We start from the raw sequence: 26,855 nt of genomic DNA, 5'->3' as shown, positions 1-26,855 counted from the left end.
GCCTGTGCAAATTTTACTGGCTGTTCAACAAGCACTTGTTATTCTTAAACATTTCCAGATTGACGTTGAAAAGTAGTCTTACAAGTTGATTTTAATGTCAAGCAAATTTTGGGTTTTTGTATTGAGGATTAGTATGCAAAACTGGCTTTAGGATCTCCTGTCTGATTCTTGTAAAGGCCATATTTCATGATATTTACATTGACACAATTTTTTTTTTCAGTTATACAAAAACTAATATTATAATTTTTTGTATACATTTTGGAATAATCCAACATTTTGTACTAAGCCCATGTTATTTATTAGTGTAGTTCTCTGCGAGCACAGGATCGACGTTTCCATCTTCATCTCTTCATTGGTATCTTATCTCTATTATTTTGGAGTCTGGCTTGAGAAGAGGCTTATTGTCCTTGGTTACTATCAGTCATCATAGGGCCTCAGCCCCAGAGACTGAAAGCCTTTGATATTGATGAGAGCTCAGTAGACAGATAATGGGCAGTATGAATAGTTTTTATGAGCAGCATCGCTTCAGCATGTTGAGTTTCAGATCCTGTCAGGAACTCTAATCTGTATATCTATAACCAGTATATTCTTAGTTAGAGGAAAGCCAGCAGCATTATTGTCACAAACTGAGGATGTGTTTTTGTGATTGTGTCTCAAATTTGTTGAAGCAAAGTGGGATATTCTAGTTGCTGGGTGTAATTTTTCACGTAATTAGCAATATCAACATTATTTGAAATTATTCATGAGAAATGTAGGTTTTTGAACATTAATTCCTTGGTTGGGTAGTTACTTTGTGTGAGGTCTGTGGTGCTTAATTGGATATTGTGCACACTCTTGAGTAAACAAAGTTATTGAGTGGTTTCATATATTGATCAATAAATATTGAACTCACTTTTTGTAATGCTCATGAAGGCTAGTTTTCTTACTATGTACATTTACTTGGCAAATTTGTGTTGTAAATCTTTTAACATTTTTTGTCTCATGGTAAAAGTAATAGCTTCAAGATAGCTGGAAAAAAACATCTGTACACATACAGATTGCTGCAGTTTTGAAGTACCACTTTTCCTTGGTAACTTTCACATTTATTGTATGCTTTCAATTTACATGAAATAATTCCTTTAGGAAAAAATAAAATGCCTTATGTAACTTGTACTTCATGATCTTGGACATACCTTATGGCCTAATTTTGGCAATAGTGGAACAAATATTTATGACAGGTGACACCTAGGAAAAAGTAAATGGGTCTCAGTTCAGCAGTATCATTAATTGCTTGGCAAACATCAGACCAGGGTCTAGAAAGGCTTTTTGGTATCCCCTGCTATGGGGGCTCACCATTCATTATTCTAGATGTTTGTAAGGTTGACGCAGGGGGACCCAATGTACATAAAGATTTCATGGTTGAACCTTTGCAAGCAAATAGTTGTTAATATAGAAAAACAAAGTATTTTTGATCACATCATGCCTAATGCACAATGCCTATTTTTCTCTTTCTCACTTCGGCTGGGTGGCATTGTTGACTTTGGAGTCGGTTCAACAAAAAAGAAGTTTTACTATAGTAGAAGTCATCTGGGGGTTCTTAACTAGTACAAAGTGTATACAACTAGGTAGTCATGGCAACTGCTCTAGGGGTTTGACACGGCAGAAAGAATTTATGTTATTAATTGCCAAATCAGATGCAGTTAACTTTATGAAAACATTATGTAGCTTACCATTTTTTTATGGAAGAAAAAATCAACAATCATCCAATTAGTCATATTCTGTAGGAGATGGGTATTGGGTTTCAACATTGAAATATGGATTGAAATTAATAATAGGATTTCTTTCTTTCTTTTTCTCCCATTTTTCTTTCTTTTTTTTTTCTTTTTTCTGAAAGCGAAATATATTTACATCGTATTAATTCTGAATAAGAAATGCATCACTTTTCTTAACATTACTTCATATCATAATAAGGTCCTTTTTCCGCTTCATTTGTGGATTATCCTTTGATGGTGAATTGCATTTTTAATCAGGAGGACATAAATACATTAAACAGAGAGCTGAAAGGTTTGGAGAGAAGCCATGATCAGCAATTGAAACTTCAAGAACTTCACATGCATAGGAAACAGGCCGATCATATGAAAACCTATGAACAAAAGTTGCTGCAAAAAGATAAAACTATTGTATGTAAAAAGGTTTACTTGTTGCATTCACTGTCACTGAATTGTTGCAGCTCTCCCTTTGCCAGACCAACGTGACTCTGTAGAATCTTGAATTTCAGTTGCAGCAAGCTCTTATAGGCACTGCTTCGTCTTTCTTTTTATGTGGGTGTCACTCTGTAGCACTTTTTATTTCTATCATTATATACATCTTATACTTTTTGCTTTTTCATTTATTTATATATATATTTTTTTTACCTGCTTGTTTTACTTTTTTTCTTGCATGCATAGAGCTTTACTGCTTATCTCTTTCATTTTTTAACAAACTTTTCCATCTCTACTTTTTATAACAGTCTCCAAGCACATTTTCTGCAGTTTGCAAAGATAGATAGACTTTCACATATTTTTCTACCTCGTACCCTTTTGTTTTCTTTGTGACATTAATTTAAAAATTGGTTAGTTTTGCTTAACTTGAAATTTTCATTAGTATTTTCTAATAGTCTAAGAGTTTCAAACTTAGGTGTTGGTACATTTTTTGTTTTCTATTTTTTTTTTATTTAATTGATTTGTGTTTTGGATTCTTTAATTCTTTCCTCTTTTACTGGCATAGTTTTTATTTATTTTGTTTCTGCATGCAAAGCTTGTACTGATTCTCATCAATACAGTTATCCTCTGGCAATCCAAAAGTTGCAATAAAAAGTGCTCTTATAAAAAAAAAAAGGAGAAAAATTAAGCAATTCATGTCACTTCCCTCACAGGCTGAACTAGAAGGTCTGGCAAGGACCAATACCACTGCCTCAGAAGCAGCAAGGCTAGCTAAGCAGAAGGTAGAACAGCAACAGCAAATGTTAGAACAGCAGAAGCAACAGCTTGATCAACAAATACTGCTGCATCAACAACAGCAGCAACAATTTGAACAAGAGAGGCAAAAGGAGCAAACCGTGTCATCTCTCCAACCCCCTGAAATAGTTGTATGTGAAGACATTGTATGTGATTAATATGATGTATGAATGATGTTTTGGGTTCCAGTTAACCTAGCCAAGCTGTGCCAACATTAACTAATTGGCTGCACGTTTTATTGCACTTTTTAAACAATTAATTTTAGTCCAATACTGTAAAATCATTGAAAAGGCCATTGTTTTTTCTTCAGTATGATCAAAATAAAATCGACTTGTTAAGTGGTTCGCTCAGAGCCATGATCATTACTTGTTTTACAATTTTTTTCTTGTTTGTTATAAAATTGCAATTTTTGAACAATTGCCTTTTTAATCTCACAGAACCAAATGTTTTTTAACTGATGAGAACTTTTCTATTAAAACATGTTCTAAACCATTTTTTGTTTATATATGCATGCAACATTTTGCTTTTAATTTTGGCCCAATATTTTATGACAGAGCTTGCAATATTTATATATTTCAGCTTCTGTGATTCAATTACATCAATTTCTATTGACCATTTGGTTTTCAGTGATCAAAATGCTTTATGATTGTAAAATACACAGCTTTCGTATATTATTGCAATTTGTCAACCTAGAATTTAATGCAGATAAAATTTAATATGTAAATCATATTTCAACGATGGAGTTTGTTGGCTCTAAAAAGCCAAAAGTCTATTTTTTCACCAGTACTGGACAATCTGTACATAAAAGGTTTTCTGAAGCAAAGGCCTCTACAACCAAAGCAGCGGCTGTGTGACCATGCAGTTATTACATTTTCTAATGCACTCGCTAATTTTGAATATAATGCTTTATTTATTAACAGCTATAGTTTATGAGAGTTAACCATTATTATAACATGATTCTGGTCTGATTGATGTCTTTATGAGAGGAGAATGCTTGAATGGTTTTAGTTTTCATGTGGAGCTCATTCACTAATGTGTTGTTATTGTGACATAACACTTAGGGCACTTGGTTCATAACTCATAACAACAATAACAGGATTATTGGCTACAATGCCATAACCTTTTATATCAGGTGCCGAGAGTGTACCTGACTCATGTATGGACGTCTGCTGTGAGAGTCTGGTGTGAGATGAAAGACCCACTATATCACGTGGTATTTGGGCTCTTTTTAGAATGAGTGAGACAGTTTTGTACTTAAAGAGATTTAGTTTAATGTTTGATGGTTTCTAAAAGACAGTATAAGTCTTTTTTATGAATACTCGGTTATGGTTTTAGATAAATGTTAAAAATTGGTGAATTTTTTCACACTTTCTGAATTTCAAAAAAAGTTTTTTGTTTTTGTTACTTGAACAAATTGCAATATTTATTTTTCATTAAAAATTGTTTTCTTACATTGGAATTAAAATCTGACCAAACAAAATTTAAAGTATAAGTGGGATTGAATGTGCTGTTGTTTCTCAAACAGATTGTGTGGTATTGCTTAGAGAAAAGTGAGTTTTTTTCATTAGTTTTTTGTTTCTCTTATTTCAGACTGAGAAAAGTGATGATTATGAGTCGGCACAGTCAGATGTTGATGCTGAAAGTAAGCTTTCAAGGCAAAGCACACGGCAGGTGAGGCATCTGTTTCATTCTTTGATCAAGGGAGAATATTTGCACTGGGTATTTTATCATATAGGCCAGTATAGTATTATATCATAGAGTATTCACAGTCAATTAACAACAGTTCACTAAAATATGCACAGTTTTGAATAGATATCCAGTTTAATCATAATTCAGGTGCTCTTAGTTGGGCATTTTCCTATAGTTTAATTGGTTCAATTTAAGAAGTTACAAATGAAAGATTTGAAAAACTATCTAAAAGTTATGATATCTTTATTCTCACAATCAGAAGAAAAAGAAAGTCAGAATTAAGGTTGGTTGTGGTATATGTAGGTTTGTCAATGGGTCATTCAACTCACCCTTGTCGGTGAGACTATTGTTGTGATGTTGTATATTATGTATATGGTGATATCTGATACATCGATGTTGTACCACAGTGGTGCTGTCATGGTGTTTGACTGAGTTCATGATCCGTGATAATTAATTGGATGTTTCAACATAATGAAATAATAGATAAATAGAACTTTCTCAGCCAGTGATTCTCTAATAGGAAAAGAAGCACAAGATGTCTAAGACATATTAGTTTCAGAATTTGGAAGTTTGGAAAAAATACCTGAATCTTTCAGGATATCTGACTTGATTTTCTGGTAGCTTGATATTTGTGGCTTATGTAACTTTTGGTTTTTAAAGAACATAATTAAGCTGCTATTTGTAAACTTATTGGATAACTCTTCCTTTTAGTTTGTCATTTCATTTACTTTTTAATGCATCTTGTAGAAGTAACAGAATTAGCTTTTAATGTAGTGATAATATTTGGTTTTCTTTCTCTCTGTAGAGATCCTTGTCTGCCAGTCTGCTAGGCAGAACTCGCCCTAAAGATTCTTTTGTGGAAGTAGTTAAAAGATCACTCACAGACACTGAACACTACATGAATGTAAATAACATTGTCCAAACTTTCAGGCATGGATCCTAAATATTAATCCCAATGATATATGAAGTATATTTATATTAAACTTACAAAATTTTAACCACTGATTCATTCTAATAAATACCCTGACCTTTGTTAACATTGACAAGGCTGGCTGTACCAATAGGACTGTTCATTCCTCTTGGCTTTTTCTACCCTCCTTATGTATACCTAAATAAGTGTAATTTTACAGTAATATTAATGATATGTAGTAACTGTGTATGCATGCCTTGTATGTTAATATTACAAGTCACTATCTGCATTCATGGCTTATTGTCTTTACTACCTAGCAATATTAGCCTGTTCAATGATAAAATATTGTAAATGTGTTGTTATTGCATTGGCTGTGTATAGTATGCTAAAGAGACCATTTTACTTTTTGATTTCACAAGTAGTTTTTTAAGAATGACAAATTCATATTTTATTCATAAGAAATCCATGGAAAAGTTTGCGCCAACTGTGATAGACTAATCTCATAATCCAATCCTGGTTATTGCCTCTGTCACATTTATTATATGTCAGTCCGTGCCAGCTTTCGTTAGTAAGTGTGTCTATGGTGTATAGATAGGTAGCCTGGTTTACATAAACCCTACAAGTCTGTTCGAACGAGGACTATTTAAGACTGAAAATCTTCTTAATCCCACATTAGATGGGTTGAAGATGGCAAAATTGGGTCTATGTTCTCTCCATCTATCTGGGTTTATGTGGACATCTAATTACCAGTGTTTTTCTATCTTAAGTAGTCCTTGTGTATAGAGGCCTTTAAAACACAGTGGCTCAGGTAAAGCCATGATGAGCTTCAGATGCCAGACATTTTGCATGAAGTTTTTTTTCCATTATAATCCTCTTAAAAACAACATCAAACTTATTGCCACCCAGCTTTTATTTCCGAAATCATCAATAAAATGTTTAATGATGAAAGCTCTTCACTGTTTCTTAGAAGTAACAAAGAACAGATGTGTGTCCTTAGCAACAATTTAATCTGCACTTCAGGAAATTCATTGTTGGTGGATATAGATTTCTGAATCAAGTCATTCTTTGTTTCCTGCAGACTGAGTTTCATGTATAATTTGACTCCTTTCAAGGTAGATTTTTTTATGTACTGAAGAAATTTCTCACTACCACCATACCTGGGTGTAACATTAACCAAAATTTTATCTCATCTATGAACCATTCCCTCTCCTGTAGGAACTCAGCCGTATGCTTTCAAAGGATTCCTCCAAGGTTAGCAATAAATCCAGTGGTGGCAAAAAATCTGGAGCCAAGAGTCGACAGACTTCTAGGACAGATGTAAGTTCCTTCTATTATTGCACCTTTACACTCATATAGTTTGTGGTTATTTAAATACTACCAAGGCTTAAAATGAATTTAGTGTGTTTTCCAAGTTTGTTAAAATGTATTGATAACTATGTTTTTTTACTCCTATTTCTGCTTGATATAGTTGACACCCAACATACTGCTACGTCTTTAAAATGAAAATTTCTTTCTGACTTGAAGTGACATTTGGAGTTAAATTAAGGAAACTAGATTAAATGTAATGATCATGACCATATTAAGTAAGCTGAAGAAATAAGTATTGAAACTGTATTCAAAATGATTGCAGACACGTGAAGAAGGCGAGGCTGAGGAAACATCGCAGAGTCGTGCCAAGTCAACGCTTGAGCCAGTACAGGAGGTGACAGTAGAGTTTGAAGATGCCCCAGATCTACGGAATGAAGAAGCATGGGTAAGTATTGTATTCCCATTTACTTTGTCCTAGTTTATCACCTATTTTCATTGATCTGTTCAGATACAGAAACTGGTCAATATCATAATCCTCTAAAACAGAAAATAACACCATGAAGTGTTTTGGAAGATTGAACCCCAAGCAGTCAATTATAAGCATTGATCAGTACAAATTACATGTATTGTATACTAATTTTTTTTTCATTTATTTTCAGAGTAATATTCCTGTCCAACAGTTACCTGGAAGATTCCTCCAGTATAGACAGCTGGTGAGTTCTGGGATTCTTTTTAGTCATATAAAGTAGAATATTATTTAAAAAATTCTCACCAACCCATCCTTTATTCATTTTATTCACATATCTATCTTTATGAAACATTATGTATCTTTTTATGCTATATAATTGCATTATATGATGAGTTTTTGATGCATATGTGTACATTATGGAGGCCAAATTGTGCATTTATCGTTAAATCTCTTTAATCAGCATACAGATGTGGTCAGTGTGCATTATCTTATCATGAACTATTTCAATACACACTTTACTTTTAAGTCATACATTTTCAATCTGTTCTTTCACAGACTAAGAAAAAACTGGATGAGATTGAGGAACAGATGAGGGTAAATACTGTGAAAACACAGAAGAAAGTCAACACACTTAAAGCTCAATTCCAGGAACACAAGAGCAAATGGGAACAGGTAAAATGTTTATGTCTTCTAAACTTTGAACATATTATATTTTATCTCATCCAGCCTGTTTTTAAACATATTCTGAAGTTTTCATAATTTGTTGATATATAATTCTTAACTCTTTCAGTGTGTATTTCTATGGTGCTACTTGTTATATTTGGGTAAATCTGTGCCAAATTATTTTAGGAACGCAATATCTTAGTGCAGCAAGTTGATCAAGCTCAGCGGCTACAGACAGAGGCAGAGAAGGAAGCAGATTCCGCCATGACACAACTAGAAGACTTCATAAATGAACAGGAACAACTGGTAAGTGGAAACAGGAAAAAAGAAGGAAATATACTGAGTGAATGCTTCTGTATATCTCATGCAGAGTGAAATTGGTTACCATAATACTGGTATCATATACCTTTTTAATGTCACTTGTCACATTTTAGTTTTTCATCCAATAGACATTGACAATTAAGCTCTAAAAATCATTTTTCAATGTGATTGAAGTACATTTTGTCTTGTCACGTATTCTTTGATTGAGAATATTTTCATAATTTAGTTGCAAATTTATACCTATGTGTTAACTTTTCTGAATGCTGATTATAACATGTGATAATAAACCATTGTTTCTTTTGTTTGACTCCCACTAACAACTTGATACCCCTGACCTTTTATCATACAAATTCCCATTCCAGGAACTACAGGAGACAGAGAAGCAGAAGCTGTCTGCTGAGAAGCCACAGGCTGCAGCTGCCGAGGCTCCCTCAGAACAAGATCTGCAGGCTCTGCTGCAGCAGACAGATGATGCAAAGGTGAGCTCATGCAGAACCATAGTGGAAACTATGTATCATATTAAAGTATACCTGGCCTACTCTAGCAAAGCAGTCAATAGGCGAAGATATTGACTTCCGAAATTATAATTTAAAGGAAAACCAGTTTTGTGAAAACAAGAAAAATCCTTTTTCTATAGGTAAAGAACTCTTTTGAGCCATTGACTACATTATTCATATGCTAATATGAGACCAGGTATACTAATTACACATCATGTATAATTTTTTACTGAATATATGTGTACACATTCCATAGAAGGATGAAACTTTGATTTATTTCTGAATACAGATCAGAAATTCAGCTGCAGCTGGTAGAGTATCTACCATGGATAATGGCAGTAGGGCAGAGGTGCCTGCCTTGACACCATTACCACTGCAGGAGGTCAGTAAAGAAACTGAGGAAGAGTCTGTCAATGATCAAACCGCACCCCCTGCCAGTGCACAGGAAACCCCCAAGGTAGCCACCACGGAGTTTTTGTGGCACTAACTGGCTTTTCTTCAAGTTGTTGTTGTTGTTGTATGTGGATGTTGTGAATTCACTGTGAATATCATTTTGTGAAACCCAATTTGTTGTTGTGACATGACGCAAATCACTGAGTTGCTGACAATAACAGATGAGCTTGTCCTGGTGAACACTAATGCCATTTTTTCAAATGCTTAGAGTGGATGACACGTTTTTTTACAGAAACCCAAACACTATGGAAAGAAGGTCTGTTTGTTACTGTTGTCAAACTTTTTCTAAAATTTCAGAGAAGCCGAGCTGGAATTTGTTTAATAACATTTGCCCTTTATTGTTGTTGTTGATGCTGTTAACAAAAAAAAAAGAAAAACTTTAAAAAAAATTCTTTACAGTTTTTTGTCTTTCTTTTTCACGTTGTTTTACTAATAATCATATTTTGTTAATAAATTTAATAATATGAATCACATATACAAATATATATTACAATACAGTATACAAGCTGTGCAAATGTTTGATATTTTGGTTTTTGCAGTACATGGAACATGCATGCAGATAATTGAATTAGTTTATTAAAATGGCCCAGTTTCCAGTTACTTTATGAAAAATTAAATTGTGAACGTGTTGGGAAGTATGTTACTAAACATACGGAAAGAACTTCTTTAAGCTAATTTACTTGAAATATGATTATAAATTCCAAAAATTATTTCTACCTCAGGTGCGAGACATGAGCTCCAGACTGAGTATGGAGAAGGCAAAAACAGATTTAGGAGAACAGGTAGGCAGTAGCCAATGTTATCTTTATCCTCTATTGTTTTTCCTGTGTAAGTGAGCAGCAATGTTTAATATATAATTAAACTTAGTTTCAGTTAGTTTTGTCATATACAAACTTTGTTTTTATCTGCTTTTTTGATAAAAAGTGAATAGCACAATAATTTTGTGCATTGACATAAAAATGGGCAGACTGTCCATTGAAAATTGAATTCCTACGATAATAAATGTTTCTTATATCGAATGTAGCCATTGAAAACCTCAAATTTCAGTTAAATCATGATTGTTAGTTAGAGAGCAGTTATACTAGACCATTCCATGATCATTGACCATTATTTTAGTTTACCCCAACACCTCCCAAATCTCCACGTCCAGAAACTGTCCCTGGTATCGGACAAGGTAATGTGTCCCCAGGCAGAAGAAGCAGGCTTATTTCACGAGAGTCTCACAAGGCCAAAAATGCCTTGAGTGTAACAATATTCCCAGAGAATGAGGAGACAGCATCTCAAGGAGGTATGGAGGAAGAAGGTGCCACAGCTGCAAAGCACCTCCCTCCTGTCATGGAGGAGGCCTTGGAGAGTGTCAAAGAGATGATGATTGAAACCAATCTGGATGAAGTGCAGCAGAAGCAGCTGAATGCCCTCAGAAGCTCATTCATGTCTCAACATGAGAAAGAGTTCCATTTGAATGAGGAAGAGAGGGACCGCACACTGGCCATCTTTGGTCTGGCCACCCAAGTCTCCACAGAGGCCATATTTCTGGGCTTTGAACCAAGCAGCATCTTCCAAACATTTGCCAAACTGGCAGCCATTCCACTCTCCAAGCTTGGAGGAGACGTAAACGTGGGTCAGAAGCCTCCTCAGAAGCTCTACGACAAAGCAACATCCCCTTTCAAGGAGCTGACTGCTGTGAAACAGCTGCAGACAGATGAAGAATTGTACAGAGCACAAGAAGAGGTAAAGACCCAGGAAACTGTGGAGAAGGTTAGCTTGGCTTGCATGAAACACTAACAGGATGGCACGTGGTTACAGCAGAGCACGGGGACAGGGGTGCATGTGCTTAACTAACAAATAGCTGCCTTTATATTTTCAGTGGATAACAGGCTTTCCAGTTGTGACCAAATAAAGGTCAACTTGTATGGGGACTTATCACAGGGGACTAGTTATTGCATCTACTAACAGCATGTTTCATCTGCTGAGACTTTGTTCAACCATACGACACATACTTTCTATTCTTCAGGCTTCTGTTGGATTTATAAAATAGATCCATGTATATTGGTATTTGATGATGAGTGACATATTTGTGTCAACTAACCAAATATTTTTCAGCTTTAAATTAATTTTGCCATATTTTTACCTTATTTCTTAAATGCACATGTGTGATACACAAGTTCTTTTTGTCTTGAATTCACAAATTTTTCAGCTTTATAGGTATTGTTAGATAATCTTGTAGTATTTGCATGACTTGATACGTCATTTTATATTTTCATCTTTTAATCAAAGATTTATTTGTCAACTGGTAACATCTGCTTATTAGAAAAAGCATTAAATATTTTTTTGATATAAAAATACTGCAGTGCATTTTGAATGTATAGATAATTCTGCTTCTTAAAATCATATTATATTTTCTTCCATTATAGTGCATACTTCGTAGGATGTGTAAAATCGGTTCTGCTAAATTTTAAGTATCATCTATAAATTATATCTTCTTTCTCCATACTGTATATTTCATGATGATATAGTTTTTCAGAAAGGGCCATCTTCTTGCTCTAGAACTTTCTTTCATAAATTTGTTTTTGTTCTGCAAAATTAGTTTTTTCCTTATCACTTCTTCCCACTATTTAGACCTCAGAACAGCCTTCTCAGGCACCTGCACAAGAGGAGCCCAAACCTGAGGACCCTGCTTCAACAGTGCCAGAAACTCCTCATGATGCCCTGCACTTATCTGACCAGGCAGCCAATGAGGAAGTGGAGCTGCCAAAGACCCCTGCCTCGTTGGCCCCCTCACGCATGCAGTCTGACCTTGTTCCTGCATCCATCCACAGCCTCACTGCCTCTGCAGCAGAGGGTGCACAAGGGGGTGTGGACTCGCGTCTTAGCCAGGCTCATTCCAGGGTGTCCAGTGGGCAGAAGCGTAGTGCCACGCCCAACGCCACCAGAAAGGTATACTTGCACCCTCCGTGGATGATCAACCTGCACCTGGATTAACTCGCCTGTCACCTAACCTGCCTACCTTGCATGTCACCGGTGGAGTTGTTGTCTCACCTATGCATACTAATTCATATAGCCATGCTAGCAACTTGCCCCATCCTTGTATGTGACATGTTTTCATGTGCATATTTCATATATTTAAATACACTGTTGTTGATGAATTATATGCCTCCTAATACCCCATGCTCGCATGCATTCGGCGTCCTTGGCATATGTAACATGCTTTGCCACTGATAATCCCTCTGTTGTTCCCTATTGTGGTTACCCCCTGTGCTTTTATGCACATGTATTTTACCATATCCAGTGTATCCATCCAGAGCTTTTCCAGCTGCACAACACATTAAAGATGTGTATCATACTGTGCATATTTTCTGATGTATGGTATTTTGTGCACCATGGCATGTACATGTATAGCCATTTGCTTGTGTCATTGTAGGAAAGTCGTATAAAGTGTTGTACTGGTACAGTGTACCCACCAAAATCTTTGAAGTACTTAGGTGTTTGTATCCTGCTAATGCTAATAAATGCATGCAGCTTTATTTTGCAGGGCTTATAACATCCCAGAAGAATATGTTCAACCTTTTGTGCATGTGTGTTGATATATTTTTTATACTGGATTTTTTTTATCATGATATACTTTTTAACAGAAATACTTACACTGAAAATAACAATTGTTTTGATTGCAGATTTGAATGGAGAATGTTTGCAAACATATGTTAACACCATAATTGTGTGCTTGCTTTTCCCTTTTCAGTCCATTTTAAGAGACTCAAGCTGTGACTCAATCATTACATCACACCAAAAAGAATCAAAATCTGTGCATTTTTCAAAGTCAAAGAAAGTGAAAACCTATCATCCATGGTCTGTGATCTCCCCTAATGGTCTCAGACCCAAGACAGCAGCAGTCAGACATACAAAGAAATCACAAAGTCTTTCAGTTAACTCAGTGTCCAGGCCTCCTTCTGGAAGGTCAATGTCTGAAAATGCTAGTTTTTTTTCACATGCTTTACACAGTACTGCTCAAAGAGTCGGGACAAATAAAAACCAGGTATTTGCCCCTACACCCCCCCCCCCTTGCTCCCTTCAGGAACCCCCTGCCACAAGCTGCCTCACTTCTAATAATAAACGCCACACTGCCTTCTCAGTTGTATTATCCCTCATACAACACTTCTTAACTGGTCTTACTAAAACTTACATTTTGATGGGTTTCGAATTGTTCTTTCATTTTATTTATCTCACAAATAATGCACAGCTCCAGATATTTTGGAAACAAATTCTTCTCAACCACCACATAGTGCACAGTTTATTGCACATTGATTATAACCACTTATTTATTTCAGATCTCATTAATTTTTTCTTGATACATCACTGTTTTAGGATTTCTGGGTATTAATTATATGTTGCCCTTCTTCTGTGGGTTATAAAATTATTTACAGCTTATTTAATACTGTACATATTCTCATATGTGTCCAAAATTACTAGGGTTAAAAGATTGTGAAACATTTAAGTCAAAGATGTCACTATTTTGTCTATTAAGTGATAAATCAAACTCTTAATTAAATTTGAATATACATGTATATTTTGACTAATATGTATTTTTTACCCTTTTTCCAGTCTGTAGAACCTAGCAGACCTGACACCGGGGCAGATGGTCGCATGTCCAGTCAGACGTCTTCTCTGAGCCAGCACAAGGCTAAGATAGCCGAGAGGCGGCAGTCCATTGACCAGAGGCGGAAGATGTCACAGAGCATCATGGTGACTTCCAGACCTGTCAGTGAGCTGGAGGTGGATGAGGACGGAGATATGCCCTTCCCTGAAGGTGAGTGTGACACAGATATGGTTCAAACATGTTAAGAATTCTTCTTTAGAGAATCCAGTGATCTTTTCCCGAAGAAGTAATAATTTATTGAGGTAACCTGTGATAAAGAAAACTTAAAACAAACTATTTAGATAATTATTTACTATTGTTTATAAATCGTAGTTTCGGTTAATGTCTTACTTGTTCACTGCAGATTTTAAATATTATTATTATTAGCCTTTGTATAGGAGATATGTTACAGTGTCGTGATTGCTATATTTCAGATGTAAAGACCACACTTGATGTTGGTACCTCCCCCATGTCCCTACACACAAAGAGGTAAGGGTAGCACTGATTTTACTCCACTTTTACTTTTTAAATACAATTGCTCACTGCTGTTTTCTAGACCATTAAAGAGGGGAGTTTATAAGTGTGGGGTGTGATTAATTTGGAAATGATTCTCGAATTTTAAAATTAGATGGTAATTGTCATAATTTTAAGTTTTTAAAAAGATAATCCAGATTTAGGCATCTGTAAAATGAAGGTTTTGAGATAAGTGTATTCAGACCACATATAAGTTATATTCATCAAGCGATAATGCAGGGATTATAAGATAAAATAACCAGGAGATATCTTAAATCGACTTTCTTGTTTTTTGAAAAGCCCAATTGAAGAAAATGACAGGTAAAACACGGTACTTTTCCTCAGGAAATCGTGCAAATAAAAGTTTTTAATTTTCTTATTGAAATTTGGAGAAACTTGCAATCTAATATGTAATATTAAACAAAAATTCATTTATTTTATCAAAATTTGTAATACTAGTACATATAGTCATTTTTTATATTTTTAAGATTCAAAAATTCATGTTCATGTTTAGACTACAGTGTATAAATAAAGTGCACTTTTAAACTATCTGTCAGTCATAGAAATTTGAATAAGTGTGACATCAAAAATGATGAAAACAATTGTTTTTAAACACCCAGTTTGGAAGATGAGGAAGAAATTGATATTACAGACTGGTAATTATACTGGAATATGTGAACTCAAATTGCTCTTAGCATTTGCCTTCATTATACGTACAGTATCTCTACTATGTCAGTCACACTTGGAGCATTGCCTCAGATATATATTCTTTGTATGATAACCATTCCTTTTTAATTTTCATACTAAAAATTAATGTTGCTATGTGGTGTAGCATTGTGAAAGAAGGATTTTTTTCTTTTGAAATACATATTTGTGCATAATTCTTTTTCTAAAATGCCCGATCTTTTGTAATTTGATTATTCTATATATATGTCTTTAATGTTTTTGTTTGTTAATGTAGCTGTTAATGTAAATGAGGATGTTAACTGAATGTTGTTAATGTTGTCTTTGTTGTTAGTTTTGATCTGCACATACTTCAGATGAAAAAAGTACTACCGTTTGTACTATGTATATGTGCGTACACTTGTTATAGTCCATGTTTGAATACTTAACTTCGTGTTTGTGATCATTTCTGTTCTTGTAGCAGTGTTGCATCTCTTTAATGTTTGTATTGGTACATGAATGTCTTGATGCAAATGTAAATTTTAAATCTTAAAACCTTATATAGCCTCTAGCATATAGCCTCTTATAGGCATGAAGACTGATTTTTTTTTCTATATTCTCACATTATTCAATATAACACTGAATGAAAAATTTATTTTAGTTGGTTCAAAGCAATTAGCCACCTGTTTCGTAAAAAAGTTTTTCTGGTTTTATCTAATGTAGTTCAAAGGTATGTTTCATAGTTTAAGGTTCTAGGGTAGAGGAATGGCACAAATAAAATAGCATGAAGACAGTAACTACCACTTTTTTTCATGCCAAATTCCTTTAATATACTTTGAGGCAGCAGTCAAGCAATAGGAAATTATTCATTGTTGAATTCAGTTACAATAGGGTTTTAAGATGACAGATCGTAAAATTAAAAATGTCATTCCCAGATAGGAATGAAATGAACACCAAGGAAAGGCACAGCTAAACATAGTCCTATGTAAGGCTTGGTTGTCACCGAAGTTCTTGTAAATTCACAAATTATTCATTTTATAGACTGTTTAGTGTTTTGGATGCTAAATCATCTATGTTGTACTTCTCTTTCAGGCACATGGCTCTGGCAGATCACCCCATTGTCAATGAGTACATGAAAACTTACAATGGAATAGTGAAATTCAAAGATGATGTTGCTCAAGTGCTACTGAATAAAGGTGAGTATGAAAGACTATGGCAAGACTGGTTAGTTACCCATTTGTGTTTTTCCTGAACTCTGTGAAATAAATAATAGTTTTGAATGATTTATTGAATTTTGACATATATGGTGACATTCTTTCAAATATTAAATAATTTTTACTTCAGAGATGCTTCAGGCCAGCCAAATGTTATCTGAAATAGAAGGTATTCTGTTTGACCGTGGTGAAAAGGTGATTCCACAAATTGAGAAGATGACAAAGAATGTCTATACCTGTAAGTGAGGATTAATCTATGCACCCTTAAATAATATCATGATACATGCTTCAAGCCAGTGTTTTTTTTCACTTCATTATATTTATATTCTATTATATTCTTTCACTGCATTATATTTAAAGATGATATCGTCTGTTGATTTAAATTTATTGTTGTCTTTGTTGTCTAAAGTAGCAAATAAAATTGATAAATAGATTTAAGATTGTTAACAAGCACAACTAATTTTTCACTTATTTCATTTTCAGTATTTGAAGAAATAACATCCTTGCTCAGCAGTATTATCATAAATGACAGGGTAAGTGATCAGCGCCAACAAAATATAATTTGTTTAAGATCAGAAATTATGTTACATGTTTCTGAAATCATTTCATCATTTATTATTCAGATTACTGACATTGGTAAATTGGTAATTGGCATATTATTATTAATAAAAGTATGCATTAGTTGTCAGAAGTTTTCCCCCTGATTAAGATAACAAAATGGATATTTTTTCTTTTTTTCGGGAGTTTTCTGGTGTTAGCGTTACCCAGTCATATTGCCACCAAGTCACTTCTTCCTACTTTTTTTCTTACCAAAATCATATCTGAATTCTATAATGTAATATTACCAAAGTGACCATTTATTCCTGTGCAGGGCCCTGTGGTGTCATCTATTTTGAATGTCTCCCGTGACCCTACTCGTACAATGACACGAGAAAGGTCCTCCGAGTCACTGAGGGGGGCCACCAGGGACAGTCAACGAACAATAGGAACCAAGATGACCCCCACCAGTGCCGACTCTGGGAACAGAAGAATCCAGGAATTGGAACAACAGTATGATCATCTGTAAGTTGAATTTTTTTTTTTTTTCTATGTTGGTTGACTGGCTGAACCTGAAGTTTTAATTGTAATCATTTCTGCAATTGTAGAATTTACACTAAGATATGCTCAAAAGTATACATTTAAGTGAAAGTATGTCTGTTGAATATGAAAATATAATTATATATAATGAAAAATATCATAAATTGCAACCAGTATGATTTTATACTGGTATTAATATTTTTTTATAATATTTGCAGGCAAAACCTGTTTCAAGATGAAACAAAGAAGCATCAGGATGAAGTGAAGTAAGTTTTTATCAGACATAAACTTCCTGCTACTCAATTTTTAAAAATCTTTTTATCTTACAAAATTTCCTGTAAGTTTTGTGCGTTTTAATGCACATTCAGTAAAATTAACATAAATTAACATAATAAATTAACATAAATATGTAATCTGTTCCAGCCACAACCAGGTAGTTATGATGGGAATGCAGGACACAATTAAAGAGCTGGAAAAAGAGCTTTCTGGCTTGAGGAAAAGTTTAGCTCAGTCCCCGGGACAGTACTCTACTCAGGTACAGGGAAATAACATGCATCAACAATTCACTGCAGCATGGTCTCCTATTACCCTCTGATATCAGGGGCTCGTAAAATAGCATACAAAAATATGGTGTGAGTCAAAACAACATATTTGTATCAGACTACTAGGGCACCTTGTGGTCAGAGAGTGTTGTTTTTTATACATGTATATATCACTCAGATGTAGTACCTAATGATGTTGTTTATTCTAATGTGATGTATGTAATTCAGTGATATTCTGTGACATTCATTATTATGTTTGTTTTTTTTTTATACTTTACTGATATGTTTTTTTTTTTCACAGCTTGAACATCCAGACTCAGCAGTCATGTTCACAAGGCTGGATTCAGATAGAAACTCAAGGGCCATGAAATCTGCTGTAAATGATAGCAAACTCAGTCCAGACTTGTATAAGGTACGTTGTCATCTTTCAGGTAATATTTTGAAAGCAGAGACATTTCTTCAGATGACATAATGGAATCAGTTTTTACAATCTAAAAATTGCATGCGAAATATTACTGTAAAAAAATAAATAAATAAATAAACACTAGAAGATGTTAGATGGAAGGGATGGGATACATGACAATGTTTTATGTTTACAATTCTTTGTCCTCATCACTGGATATCCCAATCATCCTGGATGAATCCATGCCAGTGATGTAGATCTACATCACTGAAATTATAAGAAATTATAAGACTCTATAAATAATGATATGAAAGCAAGTCTTATAATTTCTAACATCTACAGTGAAGCTGTTCTTACATGAAGAAGTTTCGAATTCATGAGTCATGTGTTCATGTTTCCCTAGGATGCTGTGGACCAGATGCAGGCCTATGTCAGCCTACCAGCCCAGCGCCTGGCCCACCTGGTAAGGAAGTTTGTACACCACTGCCGTATGAAGGAAATTGAGGAGACAGTCAGGCAGAGCAAGAGCCTGAATAATGAGGTGTTCCAGGTGCTAGATAGAATGGAAACCATACAAAATGTGGTATGTACAAGATGATATTTTGTGATTTCTTAGGACTCAGATACAAAGGGTATAGCTTATCTGAATTTCCCCACCCCTCCCTGCCCTGTTATAGTGGTATATCTCATCAAAATATTGTTGATTTTTAAATCTTTGTTTTATCCTTAAGTACTTGTAGCCCATAATGACACCTGAACATTTCTTTTGAATTCTAGTAGTGTTCTTCTAATTTTTGCCTAATTTGGCTGATGGAAAATTTCTTTTCATCCCCCCTTTCACATGATATATGTTGATAATTGATATTAAGCAACCTTTTGACTTTGTTTAATTTGAAAGAATGAAAGAAAATTAAGTGATCGATGTTTTTATTTCCAGAGAGCCCAGAGATGGGCAGAGAAGATGGATGAGATGGGCAACACCCGGCTCCAGCTTGCCCAGTTGCTAACAGAAACTCTAGATGCCATAGAACAGGAATCTGGAATATTCCTTATTAAACCACACTATTCATACAGGGGGAGGTAATAAAATCATTATTTTCATTTGGAAAGCCAGTTGCTTGATATCTTTAGATATTGTGCCCATATGTGCTTTTACCTTCATCGTTTAATAGTGAATGTATTTTTTCATATCAGTGTTACTATAGTTCATCATAAAAAGATTATTCATATGTAACACTAAGTATGTTCAGATATTTTTATGACATATAGATTATTAGAAAAAGGAAACCTTCCTATTATAACAGTACAGGAAAGTAATTTTTTTACTAATGAGAAGTAGCTGTGAAATATATTGTATTGTTTATATTATTTTTTTCCCAGACCGTTTGGTCATGCTGGATACAATGGACCCCTGAGTAAACCATTCAAGAACTACCTAGCTTCCATTAGGGACAGACAGCACAGTGCATATGTGCCAGCTCCTACTCCTGCTTCCAATTCTAGAAGTGCCACCTATAGGCGATATGGACAGGTACTGGCGATTTCAGCAAGGAGACACACCATTTTTCCCTTTTTAAATAAACTAACTCTTCCATTATGTTTCAAATGTACGACTTTCAAAACAAGTTTTTAATCAAATTACAAAAGTTACAATGGAGACCTAGCATATTACTCACACAATACTAAGACAACTTGCAAACTTTACTTATTTGCATCAGATAGATACCAAAATTAAATGATATGAGTATTGTTCCAGAATCTGCCCGCAGCTGATGTTCCAGTAGGTGTTTCTGAGCAGCGTGGTCCAGTTACTGAGGGGGAGATGCTCACAGGGTCAGCTGTCAACTGGGTGGGAGAGGTGCCCAGGCCAGTTTGGAGTGTAAGTTACTTGTGAGATAGTATACTGTCACCTGAGCAAAAAAAAACCCAGAAGATTTTGAGCTTCAAAGAGAAGTTTTCAAGGCATTGCCAGAGGGCAGAAGTTTATTATTTGACATACATACCGAGAAAAAGTACTCACATTTCACCAAAAAACACCCCTTTTCTTACTTTCTTGTCTTAAGCAAAAATTAAAATTGAGTTCAATGGGTATTTTGCTTATAAGCTGTTGTATGTTAGAATTTCATTGAACTAATTATTTTTTATATGTATTCAGATGTCTTCATCTCATGTGAAGTCAGCACTTGAACCAGGCTATCCATACCAAACCTCACTGGTCAATACACCAAGGATGTTAGACCTGGATATCAACAGAATGCTCATTGGGCAAAATCAAATTAGGTAAGAGAAAGGCCCACACATTATGAAACCTGCCTAGAAAATGAGCTCAGTTTGCAGTGTTTGAAGAAGTTAAAATTTATGACCTATAGACCTGCTAAGCTGTGCAGCAGGAAAAAAATGTCAGTTTTTTTAATATAATAAAATAACAGATTCAGAGGCTTACGTGTATATGATAATTAAAATATTGTGCTTGTAGTCTGAAATATTAAATTCTTATTTGATCATAATTTATGTTTTTCTTTCTTTTAGTGAATTTTGTAAAGGTTCCACTCTGGCATGTATTGATATTTATCTTTCAGCACAAAAGTTGACTCTAGTCTCAGTGATGACAGACTAGTGAATGCAGCCAACACCAATCTTCGGTCATATGTAACTGTTAATAGGCCATCCACTCAGCCAATTGTCACTAAAGATAAGAGACCTCGCTCACATACAGGTAAACAAATGAGTCACAAATTTATTTTATGCACTAAACCAGTGAAGTATTTCATGAAAGATGTGTCACATATTGGGTACGAACGTGGCACCAGGTTTTCATCTGACACAGCACAAACAAAATAACATTCAAAGTAATACCTTAGAAAAATGAACAAATATATTTCATTTCTGATTAAAATTGTCAAAAAAAAAAATGCAAATTTCCCGACCATCATAACATTAAAATGGTGTATTATTTACATTACGACAATCGAATGCATTGCATTATGAAATATATAAATAGATATAAACTGTGAATATTTCATTAACCTCAGGGTTTGTGGATGGGTCTGTCCCACCTTCCACACCTATGGCCAGTGTACCAGGTAGTGCCCATGACAAGAAAGTAAGGATAGCAGAGACCAGTGACATCCCAACAGTACTCCCCAGTATATCCCCATTACCACCTATAACACCTAGAGAAAAGAAGAACCCCACACCAAGTGAACAAGCTCATCAAGAGGATCTAGCAGGACACCAAGGTTAGTTATCTATACGGTATTTATGATTGTAGAATGATCACTTGGTAGAAGATATGAGGTTTCTCCTAATTGTCATACAATTTTAACTTGGCATGATATTCAAAGACGGAGTCCAAATCACTACCTTTTTTATTTTTCAGCTGAACCCTGCTGATTGTCTGTTGGCTTTGTTTTTATTGCATTAATGAACTTTAATTTACATTATTGCTTTAAATAGTTTTTCTCCATGTGTATTTACATTCTGTTGATATTGAAGAAAAAGATCTTCCCATTTCAAAAGTTCATAACATATGGGCTGAATTTATCTATGCATGAACTTTTATTTTCATTTTTGCTTAGAATTTTCACGTTTATTTACATTCTGCTAATTTGGAAGAAAAAAATCTTCCGATTTCAAAAGTTCATAACTTATGCACTGAATTTATTTGTGCATGCTAACATTCAGTTCATGTTACAAACAGTCATTATTGTGAGCTCGTTTCCAAAATAAGTTTAATTTTGATCTGCTGCCCAAATTTATTTTGCATGGCTTGTGCATGATAGCTTCCTGTTGTTCTTCAGCTCCACTAGAGTTGCCGCAGAGTGCTCAAGGTGCCTCTATCCCACCTACACCAGCTGATGTAGAAGAGAGGGCAGACTCCCCACCACTTGCTCACGTCACCAAGATTGTTACCAAAACTCCATCAGCACAAAGCAATAGGAACTTTGACCCCGATAAAGAGGAGGAAGATTGAACTTGTTTTTTTTTTTTTTTCTAGATATCTTGTGCCAATTATAGTTTACTTGTGTCAGGATAAATGGCTGTTACCGTCCAACTTCATCATGAAGACATTGTTCTTAGATTTTTTTTATTGATCTTTGTGTTATTGTTCATAACAGAACAGAGAATAAAAGAAACCGTCCACTTTTAACTTATATTTCACTACAGTTACAGATTACAGAGAATTTAATCATATTTTTATATAAAGACTAATATGTGAGTCAGTTTATGAAACTGTGATAGAATTTTTTAATGTGAATGTATTGTGACTTTCAATGATGCTTATGTCCATGTGACACTCACTGTGATATAGTGGAGAGAAAGGACTTCTTCTTACACAAACAACCAGATCACATGGACCTTTTGCTTATGCATTTTATGTAATTTAAGTGAGTCACAAAAAGTAAAAAAAAATATATGTATAAATAAAGTTGCTAATAAATGTTGTCATAAATCAATTTCGCTTTTATTGACTGACAAAAAGATTCAATATATTTAATTCCACTTTTTTTATTTTTATAAAATGGTAGAACAAAATTATTTTACAACATTAAAAAGGATTAAAAAGCCTAGTTTTGTAAATAAAGCACTATGATCGTACTATAAAAAAAACTGAAAAAAAAGAGGCAGTTATTCACCTCAAAAAATCTATGCACTTGCTTAGCTTGATCCTCCCAGATATGCATTCAGTAACCAAGTAAAATGCAGTCAAATCTGCCAGTGGCTACTTCAACATTTTCAACAATCTATGTACTGCCTTCTATCATTTAAACATTTAACTGATATGGTAGTAATTTTTAAACTAGCAGAGTTTTGTGAAAATACAGGATACATGTAAATTAGTAGTCTTAAAGTCAGGTCATGGTCAATTCTATTGCACATAACTAAGTGGCTGTTTAGGATTTTAAGAACTGTAATTAATTAAAGTAAGTCTGTACAATACCAAATGAATGAAATGGAAACATATCTACTAGTACCAAAAAACTAAGCTTTACAATAGTCCAAGGCAAATCTGTGACAAGTGACCAAGCAGGCATTTAGAGCACTGCTGGACATCACTTCTGTACAAATTTCGGTAGTAGAATGCACTTCAGCAATGATATTAAATATCATCCATTTTACTAAAACATTTGTTATTGGATTTTACCCATTTAGTTTCACACTTCTGCAATCTTAAGTTACACTGTTTTAGGCATGATAACAAAATAAATGAACAAGGAATATATGATGTTCAATAGATAGCAGAGGTTTATTATTTACATAAATACACCTAGGACAACAAAAAATCATATCATTATAGGTAAACATGTTCCTATCAAAGAGGGGCGTGATATACTTGCACATCAAGATTTTTAGTGCTTCAATTATCTTACTAAGCACTTTGAAAAATCCACAATTGTCTAAAACTGGCAGGAGTCCATATCACTAAAATATTAAAGTACCAAAATAACAGATGTATAACAAATGCTAGGGGCACTTTACTTCCTTTAACACAACGCAATAAACAATAAGAAAAAAATCATGAAATAATATTTCTAGCAACAAAAAGTGGTGTGCTTATTAAAATCATTGGTATACCTGCATATCAAGATAATATTGATTCAGTGCTCATTTGGTGTTTTTAAAGAAAAATGCATTTACTGAAATAAATAACTTATAAAAAAAAAAAGACCCCAAATTACAGAGTCATTAAACTGTAAATTGAAAAAAGAAAATGTTGACAAAGATCAAATTTTCATAAATACACAAATCCTTATCAAATCAAGAAATTACAGGCCCTCATCTCTGTTTTTGGTAAATATCAGTGTATTTTCAATTGAATTGTCAGATATTTCAGTGATAAGCTTAAAACCAATGTTTTCCAGATAATATTCAAGGACATTTTTAGCCTCCATTTGTAAAGAAATTGTTGTAGAAATAACTTCAATATTTATGTTGTCAAATCTTATGGCTTTTAAAAGATTAAGCACATCATTATCACCAAGTTCACTGACTCTCAGACTGAGGAAGTCAACATCTGTGTGCTTTACTGCAAGTAGTAGAGACAATAAAGGAAAAAACTGACATTCTATATTTCTTGTAAACTTCCTTGCTTTTGTGTTATTTCCATACGATGTAAGTTCCAACTGTTCCTGGAAAAAGAAAAATATCTAAAATGAATAGTTGTCTCTTCTTTCTATAATTTGAAAAGCATTATATCAACCTACAAATTACTGGATAAAAATGGGAAATTACCCAAGTTTCATTGTATCAATTATTAAAAATTATCAATTGAATGTGAACTAAAATCCTTCAGTAACACTAAAGAGTCACAGATTCAGACAGCTCTAGGCTGTCTCCCAGGTATGTATCACCAGCTAAGGATTTGCAGTTGAACAGGAAAATAAAAGAGCAGCATTTTCTGATCAAACAGAAGCATTATAAAAATAAGGCCACAGTCAGATTTTAAAATGTTCATCTCTTATACACTGTCCAAATTTAAGAGTAACTGAGGTGACAGCAGTATGCATCAAGTCTAAGGACCCTCCTGCTCCTGCTGGTGGTACAAGAATCACATGACCTTATTCGTTCTTACCCAAGTTGGAAAGGGTTTTATACAAAGGCATGCATTAGCCGTATATGCCTTTCTTTTTCTCTTTTGCAGAAGACTGTATGCTTTTGAATCTGGCTCAACGAGGAGTCCTGTCCACTTCTTCTCTTGTTCTAAGTACAGGGTAAAAGACTGCACGCCAGCAATATACTCAAAGAAGAAGCCTTTTTCCTGAAGAAGAAATATATAAGCAAATATTAACAAAGTTTTAACATAAATTTAGTGTGGTGCGGCTTTAACTAGCTCATAATTACCTGGCAATCAATAACTGTTAATAACTGCTTATTTGAGGTGAAAACTCTCCCAGCAAATTATGACTCTACTGAAAAATAGATACACAAGACAGTTTACTTACAAGATATGTGCATATCTGTCATGTTCAATAAAAACCTATAAATACTAAAAAATTAATTCAATCTTTAAAATAAAAATAGGATTTCTGACAATGCATCATCGTACTAGTATTGTGTACTTACCTTTTTCAGAAGTTTCTTCAAAACATCTGTCACTTTGTTTGAGGGATATTTTCTGCTGACATGTCTAGCAGCTCCATCCCATGGGGGATCAATCCAGTCTTCCTTTATAACTGTTATCAACTTAGGATCAGTCTGTTCTGCATAGTCTTTATTCAGTTCATCTAATATCGCCTGGTGGACTTTCTCTCCAGCTGCTCCAGTCTTTCTTATTTTGTGGCCAACACTTACTGATAGTTTTTGAGAATCTGACTGAGAATGGCCTTCATTTTGTGTCAATACTTTTTTACTTGAACTTATGAAGTGGAAGAAGAACACGTCCAGTAAAAAGAAAACATGTATTCCCAAGAGAAAATAACCGCACAACTTGAGGGCACGACTTCTTATCATTGTATCTGAAAGTCAATAAAACAAATACTAGTATGACAGTATCTATAAAGGTTTTGTCCATACCATACATGTAGTAATCAATACAAATTTCAATTATGATGTTAAGAAAAATATTTCAAAAGTTCAATTTGGGAAACTGGATATTGGGAACAACGACCCTAAGCAAATATGTCCTGAGTAAAGTTTCTGGCAAATTACCATCGATCCTTTTTCTTCATACTGAAGCAACATTAAAATGACAGACATGCTGAAACTGTCGGTCCGATCGGTCATGACCGGGAAAATATGTCTGGACCAGTAAAATATTGGACTTAGTTGGTCCAAAGGACTGACAAGAGTTTTAAGAGCCGCAATTTTGAATTTACAGTCATCATTCGACATACGTCACTAATAAAATTATATAAAACCCAAAGCGTTTTTCCCTTCCATTTCAAACCTATCACATTCACAAAAAAAGTTAGCTACCCTAATCGTACTGTTAGTATCTGTTTCGAACGAATAGAGTGATTTTCGGTCTGACAAAAATCCATTCGGCCCGCAAAATTTTTCATTACTGCCGGTACAAATGTCCGGCCATTCTGAAAAGTTTTCAGCACGTCTGAAATGATGCACAAACCTGTATTTTAAACCTGGGACAATCATAATATAAACACAAATATTTAACAAGCGTCCATAAACTCTTGTATACCTTGCCATTCACTGCAAAACTTCTGCCTTTTGTAGTTTTACTTAAAATAAAATATCACTACAAAGTAAAATGTTTACATTAAGTTTAACTATACTAAATTACTGCATGTTCTTCTCTACAGCAGATTAGGTGAATTGGATGATTCAATGACATAAGAAATTGGTTCAACTCGAATTTTGAAGGTGTGACTGTAATATTCCCTTGCAAAGATAATATCGGTTGAAACAGCTCCTGTTCGGCCAATACCTATCGTGGAGTGCAAATCCACCACCCACAGGTAAATATCAGAGGCCTCATAAATAAGCTAGCCTTTGTTCAAAGCTGATTTTTATAAAAATAGTTTTAAAAATTTACAGTATACTGGCTCATATTTAAAATAATTATA

General features: G+C 34.3%; 2 protein-coding genes across 20 annotated transcripts in view; one reads left to right on the top strand and one right to left on the bottom strand.

Annotated features, from left to right (window-relative positions):
• The window catches only part of LOC106178794 (uncharacterized), a 38,211-nt gene extending 15,424 nt beyond the window's left edge, over positions 1 to 22,787 (top strand). For 3 of the 17 annotated variants that reach the window (XM_087006798.1, XM_087006797.1, XM_087006800.1), the window contains 33 exons: positions 2,010 to 2,159; positions 2,894 to 3,106; positions 4,566 to 4,646; positions 5,470 to 5,568; positions 6,790 to 6,891; positions 7,205 to 7,327; positions 7,542 to 7,595; positions 7,907 to 8,023; positions 8,201 to 8,320; positions 8,698 to 8,814; positions 9,122 to 9,289; positions 10,008 to 10,067; positions 10,402 to 11,043; positions 11,905 to 12,222; positions 13,885 to 14,089; positions 14,353 to 14,407; positions 14,732 to 14,752; positions 15,052 to 15,087; positions 16,187 to 16,290; positions 16,439 to 16,546; positions 16,792 to 16,841; positions 17,180 to 17,370; positions 17,604 to 17,651; positions 17,809 to 17,920; positions 18,229 to 18,339; positions 18,734 to 18,913; positions 19,268 to 19,410; positions 19,711 to 19,861; positions 20,087 to 20,209; positions 20,486 to 20,610; positions 20,910 to 21,046; positions 21,363 to 21,569; positions 22,131 to 22,787. In XM_087006798.1, coding sequence (XP_086862924.1) covers positions 2,010 to 2,159; positions 2,894 to 3,106; positions 4,566 to 4,646; positions 5,470 to 5,568; positions 6,790 to 6,891; positions 7,205 to 7,327; positions 7,542 to 7,595; positions 7,907 to 8,023; positions 8,201 to 8,320; positions 8,698 to 8,814; positions 9,122 to 9,289; positions 10,008 to 10,067; positions 10,402 to 11,043; positions 11,905 to 12,222; positions 13,885 to 14,089; positions 14,353 to 14,407; positions 14,732 to 14,752; positions 15,052 to 15,087; positions 16,187 to 16,290; positions 16,439 to 16,546; positions 16,792 to 16,841; positions 17,180 to 17,370; positions 17,604 to 17,651; positions 17,809 to 17,920; positions 18,229 to 18,339; positions 18,734 to 18,913; positions 19,268 to 19,410; positions 19,711 to 19,861; positions 20,087 to 20,209; positions 20,486 to 20,610; positions 20,910 to 21,046; positions 21,363 to 21,569; positions 22,131 to 22,303 — 4,644 coding nt within the window. In that variant the 3' untranslated portion in view covers positions 22,304 to 22,787. Of the gene's footprint in view, positions 1 to 2,009; positions 2,160 to 2,893; positions 3,107 to 4,565; positions 4,647 to 4,923; positions 4,948 to 5,469; positions 5,569 to 6,789; positions 6,892 to 7,204; positions 7,328 to 7,541; positions 7,596 to 7,906; positions 8,024 to 8,200; positions 8,321 to 8,697; positions 8,815 to 9,121; positions 9,290 to 10,007; positions 10,068 to 10,401; positions 11,044 to 11,904; positions 12,223 to 13,884; positions 14,090 to 14,352; positions 14,408 to 14,731; positions 14,753 to 15,051; positions 15,088 to 16,186; positions 16,291 to 16,438; positions 16,547 to 16,791; positions 16,842 to 17,179; positions 17,371 to 17,603; positions 17,652 to 17,808; positions 17,921 to 18,228; positions 18,340 to 18,733; positions 18,914 to 19,267; positions 19,411 to 19,710; positions 19,862 to 20,086; positions 20,210 to 20,485; positions 20,611 to 20,909; positions 21,047 to 21,362; positions 21,570 to 22,130 lie in introns of all 17 variants that reach the window. The other 14 variants (XM_087006799.1, XM_087006802.1, XM_087006804.1 and 11 more) reach the window with 14 other exon arrangements.
• Positions 22,788 to 22,814: 27 nt separating this feature from the next.
• Positions 22,815 to 26,799, bottom strand: LOC106178802 (uncharacterized). 3 transcript variants are annotated; one of them, XM_087006820.1, is made up of 5 exons: positions 26,717 to 26,799; positions 26,471 to 26,510; positions 25,396 to 25,787; positions 24,905 to 25,090; positions 22,815 to 24,461 (listed from the first exon to the last, which is right to left on the bottom strand). In XM_087006820.1, exons 3-5 carry the CDS (start codon positions 25,780 to 25,782, stop codon positions 24,099 to 24,101), a joined length of 936 nt encoding a protein of 311 aa, XP_086862946.1. In that variant the 5' UTR covers positions 25,783 to 25,787; positions 26,471 to 26,510; positions 26,717 to 26,799; the 3' UTR covers positions 22,815 to 24,098. The 3 variants fall into 3 exon arrangements, with proteins under 3 accessions (XP_086862946.1, XP_086862947.1, XP_013417606.2); XM_087006821.1 differs by having other exon boundaries at positions 26,471 to 26,527; positions 26,717 to 26,734; XM_013562152.3 differs by lacking the exon at positions 26,471 to 26,510 and having other exon boundaries at positions 26,717 to 26,790.
• Between the last annotated feature and the right edge of the window lie 56 nt (positions 26,800 to 26,855).

Source organism: Lingula anatina, chromosome 2, assembly GCF_051362555.1.
Source record: "Lingula anatina isolate TDL-2025a chromosome 2, LinAna3.0, whole genome shotgun sequence".
Lineage (NCBI taxonomy): Eukaryota > Metazoa > Brachiopoda > Lingulata > Lingulida > Lingulidae > Lingula > Lingula anatina.
The sequence above is the reverse complement of the archived record's forward strand: the minus strand, read 5'-3'. Positions and strand labels throughout refer to the sequence as shown.

Coding starts and splice junctions, on each gene's coding strand:
- LOC106178802 (XM_087006820.1), bottom strand. CDS start 25,782: ATGATAAGAAGTCGTGCCCTCAAGTTGTGCGGTTATTTTCTCTTGGGA. Junction 25,091..25,395: donor TGAAGAAACTTCTGAAAAAG/GTAAGTACACAA, acceptor TTTCTTCTTCAG/GAAAAAGGCTTCTTCTTTGA. Junction 24,462..24,904: donor TAAAACCCTTTCCAACTTGG/GTAAGAACGAAT, acceptor TTCTTTTTCCAG/GAACAGTTGGAACTTACATC.